This window comes from Bos indicus, chromosome 13, assembly GCF_029378745.1.
Source record: "Bos indicus isolate NIAB-ARS_2022 breed Sahiwal x Tharparkar chromosome 13, NIAB-ARS_B.indTharparkar_mat_pri_1.0, whole genome shotgun sequence".
NCBI lineage: Eukaryota > Metazoa > Chordata > Mammalia > Artiodactyla > Bovidae > Bos > Bos indicus.
The window spans coordinates 54524783-54537814 of NC_091772.1; the positions used below are offsets into that span (position 1 = coordinate 54524783).

At 50.0% G+C, this 13032-nt stretch overlaps 1 protein-coding gene across 9 annotated transcripts in view; it reads left to right on the forward strand.

Annotated features, from left to right (window-relative positions):
- The window catches only part of DIDO1 (death inducer-obliterator 1), a 50889-nt gene that overhangs the window by 12389 nt on the left and 25468 nt on the right, over positions 1 to 13032 (forward strand). For 3 of the 9 annotated variants that reach the window (XM_070801315.1, XM_070801314.1, XM_019972070.2), the window contains exons 2-6: positions 7085 to 7189; positions 7845 to 7958; positions 8636 to 9473; positions 10273 to 10594; positions 12803 to 13015. In XM_070801315.1, coding sequence (XP_070657416.1) covers positions 8638 to 9473; positions 10273 to 10594; positions 12803 to 13015 — 1371 coding nt within the window. In that variant the 5' untranslated portion in view covers positions 7085 to 7189; positions 7845 to 7958; positions 8636 to 8637. Of the gene's footprint in view, positions 1 to 6390; positions 6891 to 7084; positions 7259 to 7844; positions 7959 to 7979; positions 8158 to 8635; positions 9474 to 10272; positions 10595 to 12802; positions 13016 to 13032 lie in introns of those variants that run through there. The other 6 variants (XM_070801313.1, XM_019972066.2, XM_019972065.2 and 3 more) reach the window with 4 other exon arrangements.

Consider the following 13032-nt stretch of genomic DNA (forward strand, 5'->3'; position numbering starts at 1 on the left):
GAAAGTAGCAGTCTCTGGAAGCCCAGTTACAGCTGTGGACATGTTTGTGAGCTTGGTTTGGGGGATGGGGGGTAGGCAGGATGTGCTGTGAACTGGATGTAACCTCCTGTTCCACTCAGGTGTGGGGCTCGTTCCATGGCAGGGGCTCTAGAGTTCATCCTGCTCTCATTACAATCTTACTAGAGAACACCATCACTTGGATGTTTCTGGATTTCTTTCAAACCGGTCTCCTGGTGATGGTCATAGATTTGTGTCCATGCTGGGAGCACCCCATAAACACACCTGCTCTCGCCTAGTTCTCTCTACCAGGTCACAGTGAAGCAGCCACCCCCGCGGGGAATAGAGATGCTGCCTGCTCTGTGTGGAGCACTGGGGGGCCCTTGATAAATGTTCACAGACTGTTCACGAGGGCCTGTTTTCCCAGCCACTCACAAGCAGACATTGTCGTTTTCATAAACTTGCCATTTATCCTACACTGACTGGTACTTGATGCTGTGTCGTTTCAGGTATCTTGTTAGGAAACGGAGGTCATGGTCATCTCCATATACCTGGGTAGAGTGCCTAGCTGTTAGGTTTGCAGCTGGGGTTGAAGTCTGGGACACCCTCGGACTTAGGCATTAACGTGGGAGGGTCATGCTGTGGTCATTGAGGGTGGACACTGCTGGCTCCCTTGGTCAGAACTGGGGATGCTCAGTTGCACCAGGGGGAGTGGTCCCTCTGAGATGCCCCATTTAGACAGGCTAGTACAGCGCTACCCTTGGCTCTTTAGGTTGTAATTTAAAAAGACTTGACCCTTTCACAAGGTGTTCCAGTAGTAAGGTGCTCTCCTCAGCACATCTCCCGCCCAGGCAGCAGTGGCAGCTGTGGGGAGTTGCATCAAGTTCAGCTCTGTGTGGGTCTATAAAAATCAGTAGGACAGTCCTATTGTTTATTTTATAACCGTTTTATTTAAGCTTGGGCCTTCCCCACTGCCCCCCCCAGACCTAGACATTGGCCTCTGCTAATCTCAGAGAAAGAGGACAATTCCAGCTGAAGTGTACAGTGTGGGTCTGGACTTCGCGTGTCCGCGGTCTCCAAGCATCGGGCTTGCTCCATGGCCTGTGGCATGAATTGCAGCTGCACTCGGGAAGCAGATGCTTGTGAGAGGGCAAGCTTTGTTTCTCCCCAACCACTTCTCTTTGGATGTGGGCGGCAGTCCCTCCGAATGCTGCAGTTTCATGATCAGTGCCTCCTCGTCTTCCTGGAAAGGTGGCGTCCTGAGCCTCACTGTCAGGGCCCTGCAGTCTTACAGCCATCTGACATTACCCTTCATGTCAAGTCTGTGCTGTCTTTTCTCAGACTGACCCCTTTATACCTGAAATGAACAAGGACCCCAAGGGCTTTTGTTTCTGTTTTATCTATTGATATTTCCCATGGTTGGCATTAAAAATGAGACATTAAGTTTACTTACTCACTTAGAAATAATAGCAAACACCTGCATATTAACATAAGTAACACTCAATGGAAACTATGTTCCAAGATAAGAAATAGCTTAAGGAGAAAGGTGGCTTGGGGTTTTAAGTGTCTGACTTAGGCAGGGCAACAGTAGCCAGATTCTCCTGCCTGCTTCTGCATTCCAGCTATCATCACACCAACATCATTTAGCTTCTGAAAAACTACCCTGCCCCTGAAAGGTCACAAAACACTTCCATGTTATTATTTAGTCACTTTGCTAAGTAGTGTTGTACAAATGCTTTGACCTTGGAAGCCAGCTAGAAGGTCCGGGGGCCACACTTTGAGAACCTCTGCCTAGATCATGATTAGAAATGCTCTTGTTGAGAAATGAAAATTGAAAAAGACAGTTGTCCAGAACTTTAACACCTGGGAAATGGATTACTGTTAAGAAGACAGGCAGTGTCTTTGAATGTGGGCGTCTCAACCCTTTCCTTGCTTTGGGGGAAAGGAGTGGAATATGGCCAGTTTGCCATCCCCAGTGAGGAGGGTTCAGTGCACACGTCTCCCTCGCAGTGTGCCGCCTGGAATGAGAGGCTTGGAGTGTGGCGAAGGTGCCTGCTGGGTGAAGAGGTCTCAGAGGTCTTTTGACCTGAGGGTGTTTAGCCTTTACTGTACGATGTCCTCTCCTCACCCACAGCCTCCCACTGGACCCTAACTAGCAGCTCTTGCCACCATGAGACAGTCAGGGCTTGCAGTGGGCACTGTGGGTGATGTGGGATCTTGCCCCTGCCATGGGAGTAGCCAACCCAGATGCACTCGGGACCCAGATGGACCATTGTAGATACAAAAGCAATAGGGCAGGCAGTGGGGAGCTGGAGGGTCAAGGTTCTGTGTTAACAGCCATGGGACTTGGAGATGCTAGGGAAGCAGCTGCTGGGATGCCTGCACGGATGGCTGTTCTGGGAGGTACTTTCCATGTCCAGGTCCCGGCTGTGACCACACAGTCACTGTTGCCCTCTGTCTTGGTTGGGGAAGGGGAGACGTGGCGCCCATTTGGGACCCCATCCCAGTGCTGTCCTGGGCATTTAGTGGTGGCCAAACTCACCTCATCCTGCAGACTCAGTAAGGATAAGAGCCTGTGCAGTTCAGAGGGTCCCTAAGACCCTAGCAATGGCCTTACAAGCACCAGCCCCCAGGGTATAGGGTTCAGGTTCCCTTGACCAGTGTTTGAAGCCATGTTTTCCTGTTCCCTGGGAGGCAAGAGGGAGCTGCTGTGACAGAGACCTAGACTGAGGGGTTTTACACAGTGGACTTGATTTTCCTCAGCTCCGGGGATGGGAGGCCTGGGGTCAGGGTGCCGGGGCAGTTCGATCCTGGTGGCAGGGCCATGGGTGAGCTCTGGGGCCTCTTGCCAAGCCAGTCACCCCATCTGTGAAGGCTCAGGGGTGCAGATGTGCAGACCACTACAGGAGCTTGTCTGCGGTGGCAGGGCTCTGTGGAGGACGGGGGGCTTCGTTTCCTCTGTGACCCCGACATGTTCAGGTGGCTTATCCGGTCACAAGCCTGTGTTTTCACTAAAAACTGGGGAGAGACGCTGGAGCAGCCGCTGCCACCTGTACACAGGGCGCTGGGGGCCTGACCTCGCTAGAGCTTGGCCGGGGCAGACGTCAGTCCAAGCGAGTTTTTAAGCAAAAAGTTTTGGGTTTTGTCTCCACATACCTGTAAAGCAAAAACACCTCAGAAATGTTAAACAGCAGGGTTGTTCCTAGATTTCTCTGTGCAATTACCTCTTGAGAAGCTTATTGTGCTGCAAGCACCTTTGATTCAGGGTAATTTTAGTAAACTCAGGGTTATCCTGATGGGGCTCCTGAAGGACTGAAGTGTCATCTGTACATTCGAGTCAGGATGAGTGTGGGGTCACCCGTGGTCAGAGGACACCCACCCTTCAGGGTGTTTCCCATCATCTGAAATTCCCGGACAAGCCGTCAGTAGTGACTGCTCTGTTAGTAAAAACGGAATAGTGAAAGGGGCTTTAGTTGGGAAAGCTTGCCTCTTTTTTTCCTGGTAGGTAAAGAACTTTTAGCATCTTCTCAGTCCCTCTTCACCCACAGCACAGAATTAGTCAGAGACGGAAGACCCTTAATATGAAATCTCAGTAGCTGTGAACCTTGGCCTCACCTGGCAGAACTGTAAAGTGAGTTAGCACAGCCCAGAGTAATGAGGTAATGCCGTGCTGCTGCTGCTGCTAAGTCGCTTCAGTCGTGTCCGACTCTGTGCGACCCCATAGACGGCAGCCCACCAAGCTCCCCTGTCCCTGGAACTCTCCAGGCAAGAACACTGGAGTGGGTTGCTATTTCCTTCTCCAATGCATGAAAGTGAAAAGTGAAAGTGAAGTCTCGAAGTCGTGTCCAACTCTTTGCAACCCCATGGACTGCAACCTACCAGGCTCCTCCGTCCATGGGATTTTCCAGGCAAGAGTACTGGAGTAGGGGTGCCATTGCCTTCTCCAGAGGTAATGCTGTAGTTGGGAATATTTCACGGTTGTGAGGTTTTGAGGACCAGCCTGTTTTGCTGCCAGGTACGGCAGGGCACAGAGAAGGCAATGGCACCCCACTCCAGTACTCTTACCTGGAAAATCCCATGGACGGAGGAGCCTGGTAGGCTGCAGTCCATGGGGTCGTTGGGAGTCGGACACGACTGAGCGACTTCACTTTCACTTTTCACTTTAATGCATTGGAGAAGGAAATGGCAACCCACTCCAGTGTTCTTGCCTGGAGAATCCCGGTGATGGGGGAGCCTGGTGGGCTGCCGTCTATGGGGTCACACAGAGTTGGACACCACTGAAGTGACAGCATAGCATAGGGCAGGGCAGGTGTGTGCTTGCCTGTTACCTTCTTGAGAAATGTAGCTGTTTGGTCGTTGTACTGTGAAAGTAGGAGCTTCATTGCAGTTATATATTATAACTTAAAGTGTCTCAGAGAAATAAACCCTCAGTTCATAGACCTGAACATCTTTAAATGACCAAGATGTGGTTACTTGCATGTTGCAAGTTTGTAGAAGCCAAGCCTTCAGATGTATCTGGTTGTAGAGTCCAGTTTCACCCACGTTGTTGGGGGAGCATGTTTTTTGTTCTTAAGAAAATCATTTCTGGCAGCTTAGCTTTCAAGGGTTGGACAACGTGAAGGGAAAATTAAGTCGTGGTTTTAGACCAGTTTTGTGGAAGGAAGTGTTTGTTCTCGTCCGACCCTAAAGTGTGAATACGTGTGACTGCTTGACATGGATCCAGCGTGTCCTTAAGCAACTAGAAATGTCATGTTACAGATGTTCGTGGTGTGTATCGAAACCCTTTTGGAGGGTAGGCTTGGAAACCCTGTCCAGGCTCACAGCCTTGTGAGCAGGTCCCGCCAGTGGGCATGCGCCACTGGCACAGAGGTTCCTGGCAGCGCGCCCCCAAGGGGACAGAGGTGCCCACAGAACACTGCTGCTGGACTGCATTTTCTGGGTGTGTGGCAGGTGTTTCCTCAAAGATACTCAGTGTGAGTCTTGAAGAAAGCAACGGACAGTATTTGTTACTGATGAAAAAATGCCAGCTTAAGTGAAGATTAGAATTTTGAAAAGCTTTTATCTGCCACCATGAGCTTGATTGTCCCAGTAAGGAAAAACATTTCAGGAGATGGACGCTGGCATTAGCAGGTGTGTCTCATACTGGCTAATGAGATATGCCAGTCTGTGGACTCTGCACGTGTGCACATGGGCACAAGATGCACTCTGAGTGCCTTAACAGTTTTATATAGTTAGGCTGTAAGCCTAGGAACGTGTGCAGAGTACGGATGTGGCTTCAGGTTCCTGTCACAACCGCTTTTTGGGGAAGTGCAGTTTGTCAAGGTTTACTGTGGTATGAGGGAATGTCCGCAATTCTGAAAGTCTTTCTCAGGTTTAATTTTGGAAATACACATCCCACATGAGCAAATGCTCTTTGGGGTCCTCAAGTTTTAGGGATATCACCGGGCCTCGACAACAAAAAGTCGGAGTGGAGAGCTGCCTGGGAGGTGGGCTTCCGCCTGTCCTTGGGTGCTGATGGGTGCCTTCAGCACCCCTAGGGGGGCCTGGGGAACCCACGGTTTCTCACTGGTATTTGCACGTCTACTTAGTACGAAATGGAGCCGTTTTCAGCTGAGAGGACGTTTGCACTTAGGAACTTTAAGATTGTACATTTCAGGGTATCCAGTGTTTGCCTCTGGGTTTCTCTTTCCCAGTTTTAGGAGTGCCTACTGTCCTTTTCCTCTCTGGAGTCGTTGCTGGTACAGTGTGACCACTGTTTGGTGACCTGCTGTTGCATGTGGACCTACTTTAAGTTGTGTTAGGAACATAACAATTGTTTTTTAACTTGCCTTGATCTTAGAGGTTTTGTTTTTTTTTTATCTTGATAGACTTTTTTGTTTCATGACCTGAAGTTTTATGTTTGAATTTGTGAAGAAATCATGAAATTGATTTTGCAAGTATAAAATCAAGAAAAATGAATCAAATTGTCTAAAATTATATTATGTTTTGAGTTAAGTATTTCACTCCACTTAACAGAAATAACTGGATTTTCCTTTTTTGATTTTTCAGAACTCAAATCCAAAGGCATGATTTTTTTAGATTAGCATAAATTTTTAAAACTTTTTTTTCCTGAGAATGTCCTAATTTCTTTACTTTTTTCATTGTTGTGAAATATAAAAGTAAGAATTATTTCAAGTACCTTCTGAGAAGTTTCTCATTTTGAAATGGGTTTACCACTTGAAAGAGATGCAGTGGCCATGGTGTTGGGGATGGAGGGTGGCCAGAGTGAGATGGGCTCTGTCCCTTTAAAAGGAGGTGGGATGGAATGTTTGTCCTGAGGTCACTAAGGAGACCACAGTTAACAAGGGAGGCAGTTGGAGTGAGGCGAGGAAGAGGTGAGGTGAGGAGAGGCGCAGGCAGGGGTCTTGGGTATAGAATGTGAAATGTGTTAAAATGTTAATACTGAGAATTTACCTAGAAACAGAAATGTGTTTGTGGAGCATTTAGGTATGATGATTGAATGAGGAGACAGGAGGAGAAATGTTCATTAAATGCATAAATACACAAAGATAAGCTGTACCACAGGGATGTCCAATAATTATTAGTCTTCTGAAATCTTTATTAGATTTTTTAACTAAAATGACGACATAGCTACAGTGTTAAGAATTTGTAAATAATTGCTTTCACATATAATTTTCTTGTTCATCTTTTCATATTTTGTTCCTGATTCTCCCTCTGGTTTTTATTGGCCTGGGTCCATCAGAAGTAGGGTTGTAATTAGGAAGCAGCTGATACCAGTGACTGATTTTGAAATCCTCCCGCCCACTGAGGCCTCTGCACTCGACCACCAGCTCCCTCTCCACCAGGGTGCCAACCATGGCCTGTCCCAGCCCTGCTTTCATCGTGTAGTCAAAGTATGCATCTTCCCTTTTTAAAAAAAGTCCTTGCAGGGGAGCCATATTTGTGGACTGGGTGGATGTCTTTGTAGGTCACATAATGTAGACTTAAGAGATTGCTTGGCAAGTTTTGTGCCTTTTTTTCCCTTAAATGTGATTTTAGTTCTGGTTGCTTTAGATCTTTAAAATGTTTTTTTGTTTGTTTGTTTTAGGAGCTTACTCCGTGGACACAGTCTCAAGATAATTTGCCTTGTGATCTGTGAACAGTGGCTGACGACAGCAGCATTGGGGGCCTGGTGCTTTCCTTGTGCCACAAGGTTGTAACGGCCCTGTTTGTGCTGGGTTTAGGAAGTCGGGAGAAGTGCCCATGCTTCTGTGTGGGGCAGGTAACAACGGCAGTAGTGTTGACATCTTACTGACCAGAGATGTACTGATGCGTCTTTTGTTATCCAAATGTTATTTACCAGAGACATTTCAGTCTTACATAACAAATTATTGGCCACAGTTTTGTTTTTGCAAAACTCCCACAGTTGATAATATGTTAAATGCCAACAACACAATTTTAAGTTTTGATGTCATGTTTTTATTTCAAAAGTGGCATTATATATGTATAAAAACTGGTGTACCATTAATATTTGTTGGAAATATTCGAAACTTTAGCCCAAGAGTGTCTAATCAATCATTAGATTGAGTGTTCCTTTAGTTTACAATGACGTGTATTCTTGCTGGTGAGGGCTGTATCTTGTAGAGGAAAGTCCTTCCTGCAGAAAGCCTTGGGTGACCAGGACAGTGGTGTGGCCCTTGAGGGCACAATGTCACAGGGTGGCTGCTGATGTCACAGAGCATGGGCCACGGCCCAGAGTGGGGAACTGCAGGTCTGGATGGGGGATGGGAGGTGACACCACTTGGTGGGAACCAAACAGAGAGTTCCGTGGTGTGTGACTTTGAATTTTGTGTGTTTTCTGTTTGAAGGTTTTCATTCTGTACGAGTCCTCCCCCTGGGATGGAACGTGGCATAAAATCTGAGTTGTCATTAGCATTTAAATGTAATTGAAGCCTGTACAGCTTGGGGAAAAAATTCTTAAGGTATATACTGTATTTTTTCAGGCTTTTTTCATTTGAAATAAGAACAAAGTTTTCACAAACTGGAGCCTTTAATAATCTCTTAGAAGAGAGAAGAAATAGATGCACGAGGTGCCATCTGGCTGAGTGTCCCTGCTGCGGACCTGAGAGCAGAGCTGGGTGACCCCTGTTGTGTCGACACAGTCTCAGCTTTAGGATCTGGGTGGGTTCAGTGGGGCTGGGTGTTCAGGGTGCAAACGAGCCCATCTCCACCCTTCCCCTGCTGGATGGTGGACATCTTACACTCTGGGGCTCCAGAGTTCTGGGCCTGGAGCCAGCCAGGTGGGAGGTGGGCCCATGTCTCCCTGTGGGGAGCCAGAGAGCCCCTGCTGCCCTATCCTGCCCCGTCCTGGCAGCACCACTGCCCAATTCCTCATTCTCCGTGACTTCTGGTATACACGCTTATCCTCAGCAGTCAGGGGACATGTTCATAGATGTAGTTTGCTCGCTGGGTTTTCCTCCTGAGCATGGGGTTCGTCACTGAATCCTCCTGCACTGTAGAAGCATTTTTGCTTTCTTTAGGTCGGGTTCTCCCATGTGTGAGGGAGTGCCCCCTGTGCTTGCTCGTAGCTGATGGGTGTCAGGCCCGGAGCGCAGCCCTGGCTGATGCCTGACATGGCCTGGTTGTGTTTCCTTGTCAGGTATGGATGACAAGGGTGACCCGAGTGGTGAGGAGGCGCCCAAAGCCATCAAGCCCACCAGCAAGGAGTTCCGGAAGACTTGGGGCTTCCGGAGGACCACCATTGCTAAGCGCGAGGGTGCCGGGGATGCGGAGGTGGACACCCTGGAGCCGTCGCCCCGGCAGCAGCAGAGCCCATCCCTGCGGCGCAGTGGGCGGCAGCCAAAGCGCACTGAGCGGGTGGAGGAGTTTCTGACCACTGTGCGGCGCCGTGGCCGTCGGAGTGCCCCCGTGTCCCTGGAGGACTCTGGGGAGCCAGCGTCCTGTCCAGCGACAGACGCGGAGACTGCCTCTGAGGGCAGTGTGGAGAGCGCCTCAGACGGGAAGAGTGGGCCCAGGTCCAGCTCCACGGGTGCTAAGCAGCGGCTGGCCTCCTCGGCAAAGACCAGAGAGGGCGAGGACGAGGACGACACGTCCGACAGCGACAGTGACGGACTGACCTTGAAGGAACTCCAGAACCGCCTGCGGAAGAAGCGTGAGCAGGAGCCCGCGGACCGGCCCACGAGGGGCATCCAGAACCGCCTGCGGAGGAAGCGGCGGGAGGAGGACCCGGCTGAGACCGTGGACGTCCAGGCAGGGGATGTGATGGAGGGCTCACTGCCTGCCTCACGGGAGCCTGAGGGCGACCTGGGGGCTGCGGCCCAGGCAGTGAAAGAGGACAGAGAGGGCCGGCAGGATGGGAGAGTGGCCCCAGGAGGGAGAGCCGAGGAAGCCGCAGACTCGATCCGGCACAAGCCGGAGTGTGAGGTGTACGACCCCAGCGCCCTGTACTGCCTGTGCCGCCAGCCTCACAACAACAGGTGGGTCGTGGGGGATGGTTGGGGGCAGAGCCAGGGAAACTGCCGGAGACTTCACTGTTCTCTTAAGAGAGTCTTAAGCTGGCCTGAATGAGTGACTTGTTTGTCGGGAAAGATGAGCAAGTCATTGTCAGAAAGAAACCAGTGGAGTGTGTGGGCACTACCCAGAACCATGCCCTTGTCAGGTGGTGGCTGGTGTGGGGTGTTGGCTGCCTGGTCACAGCATGGCAGTGAATGGTGCGATGGCTTGCACCAGAGTGGGTCTGCTGCCCAAGAGAGCCCTCAGGACGCTGCTCAGACTGGCTGTGACTGGGGCACAGTGTGGACATTGGGTAGTTGCAGGGGTAAAGGAGTGGCTGCCATTCTCTGGACAGGCATTTGCAGTCCAGGGCAGGATGCCCTCGAAGAAAAGGATGATGTAATTTGGTAATGTACAGTGGTAATAGAACTGAGAGAAGGGCACACTGACATTCTTTATGCTCCATGTTTCTGTAATTTTTTTTAAAAACAGTGAGTTTGACTTATTGATACTTTTAAAATTGAGTTTGTCTCTCCCTTTTCATTCCTGATACCATTGGCTTCCCTGGTGGCTCAGGCAGTAAAGAATTCGCCTGCAATGTGGGAAACCTGGGTTCAATCCCTGGGTTGGGAAGATCCCCTGGAGGAGAGAATGGCAACCCACTCCAGTATCCTTGCCTAGGCAATCCCATGGACAGAGGAGCTTGGCAGACTACAGTCCACGGGGTCGTGAAGAGTTGGACACAACTGAGTGACTAACACATTGACCGTTGTTTTATTTCAGGTTTATGATTTGCTGTGACCGATGTGAAGAATGGTTTCATGGTGACTGTGTGGGCATTTCTGAGGCTCGAGGGCGCCTCTTGGAGAGGAATGGGGAAGACTACATCTGCCCCAACTGCACGATCCTGCAGGTGCAGGATGAGGCCAGCTCAGAAGCCACAGACATGCAGGACACGAGGTCAGGACCCCTGGGTGCCGACAGCACGGACTTCACCAGTATAGGAACCGTGGAGCAGAAGTCAAGTGAAGACCAGGGAATTAAGGGTAGAATTGAAAAAGCTGCAAACCCAAGTGGCAAGAAGAAACTCAAGATATTCCAGCCCGTAAGTACTTATTTCCTGAGGCCAACAATAGAGGTGACTGTAAGCCCTCAACTGCCTTTGGCAGAAACATCAAGGTCGGAAGCGTCTGTCTTCTGAGATAAGTTAGGTTTTCCCTGCAGTGACTGGCATAGGGCTGGACTCTGTGGGCTCTTGGGTCCATGCACCTGCTCAGGGCCAGCATGGCCTGGTCTGTTTTTTGATGTTAATAACTGTGTCTGTCTCCTGTGCTGTGATTACTGATTTAACGTATTTCATAATTTTTTAAAAAATTACTCTTTAGTGTTCTCACGACCAGCATCCTGAGCTTAAAGTTTAAGTGCACGTATTAAGAAAATTACTTTCGAGTCACAGGAGCACGTGTGCACCTGTATCACCTGCCCTGTCTTGAGAAAACCAGTAGTCTCATCCCCACCTCAAGGCAAGATGCCGAGGCCACCCAGAGTGGCGGCACAGCTCCTCAGGGTGACAAGGTGACTGTGCCTGATACACCCTCTGTGATGGTGTTCCCCACTCGCCAGTGTTTGTGCAGCTCTTTTTTCCTCCTTTCCCAGCTCTTTTCACACATGTCTTGTCCAGGGGTTGTGGTTTCCGTGCATCTTGAGAACTGTCTCAGGTGCTCACGAGTGTCACACTCAGTGTGTTTTCACCCCAAGCCTTCCTTGAATTGGGGGCCCACCCCACCACCATGGCCCGTCTCTTGTAGGCGTTGTGGATGCAGGCGTCCTGTGGTGGGGTCCCACCACCATGGCCCGTCTCTTGTAGGCGTTGTGGATGCAGGCGCCCTGTGGTGGGGTCCCACCACCATGGCCCGTCTCTTGTAGGCGTTGTGGATGCAGGCGCCCTGTGGTGGGGTCCCACCACCATGGCCCGTCTCTTGTAGGCGTTGTGGATGCAGGCGTCCTGTGGTGGGTCCCACCACCATGGCCCGTCTCTTGTAGGTGTTGTGGATGCAGGCGCCCTGTGGTGGGGTCCCACCACCATGGCCCGTCTCTTGTAGGTGTTGTGGATGCAGGCGCCCTGTGGTGGGGTCCCACCACCGTGGCCCGTCTCTTGTAGGTGCTGTGGATGCAGGCGCCCTGTGGTGGGTCCTGTGGTGGCATGTCAGCACCCTTGCCATCACCCCCTTGCAGTGAGTTAGCTTTGAGGCCTGGACCCTGTCCTGGGGGTGTGAAGAGGCACTAAGTGGAAATCTGAGAATAACTGGTAATTAAGGAAAACATAACAGAAATGGAAATCAGCAGGAAGCATCATCTTCCTGCTGTGTTTAAGACTGCACATAAGCTTAAGTGTTTTTTCTGGGTAAAACTTGGATTCTATGGAGGAAAGTCAGTTAAGTACATTATTTGAGGAAAAAGATTTTGCTCAAGTGCATTTCATGTATATGTCACATACATTATTAGTCTTGACCATTAAAATGTGCTTTAGTAATCATGGCCACAAGCAGCTGTGTTCAGCCCTTGTCATATTCCAGATTGCTGCTGGATAACAGGTGACCAGAACTTAGCGACTTAGACAATACACATCCATTAACCCAGAAACCCAGGCCTAGCTGAGCCAGGCCCTTGGTTCTGGGTCTTATAAGACTGCTCTCCGTGTGTCAGTGGGGCTAGGGTCTCATCAGTCTCGGCTAGGGTAAAATGCATATGAAGCATGTTCCTGGCAGTTTCTGTGGCATGCTTACTGGACCTGTTGTTTCTGAGATCCGTGTGTAATTGGGTGTTCTGGCTGTTGCCTGAGGTCCTTGACTGCAGAGCCCAGGCCTGGGCAGCCTCCCATCAGAGCCAGCAATGGAGTGTTCACTCTTCTGGAGGCTCAGTTCCTCTTTTGAGGGTTTTTACCTCATAAGTCAAACCTTTGGACTAACTCAAAAGCCTCTTACCTGGTATCTTAATTAAATTGGCAAAATCCATGCCCATACGGTCAGTGACAGAACCTAATTCTGGTGTGAAATCCCGCTGTGTTGAGAAGTGTGCAGCAGAAGTCCTCTCAGAGTTCTGCCCACTGTGCGGGGCGTGAAAGGTGGTTGAAAACGTGATGCCTTACTCAGGGGAGGAGGGTTTATGTGTTTTGAATAAACAGATACATTTTTATGCATAATCATTCATACATGATTAAAGGTGTTAATCTCGGTACCATAAATAGTGACCTTACAGAGCATGGTGCCTGCCCCAGCGGGGGACTACATTGAACCCGTGTCTGGTCTTGCAGGTCGTGGAAGCGCCTGGTGCTGCCAAGTGCATCGGCCCTGGGTGCTCAAGCGTGGCACAACCTGACTCGGTCTACTGCAGCAACGACTGCATCCTGAAGCACGCTGCGGCCACCATGCGCTTCCTGAGTGCAGGGAAGGAGCAGAAACCCAAAGCAAAAGAAAAGCTGAAGACAAAGCCAGAAAAAATCGTTCTTCAAAAATGTAGCGTTCAAGTAAGTTGACCAAGACC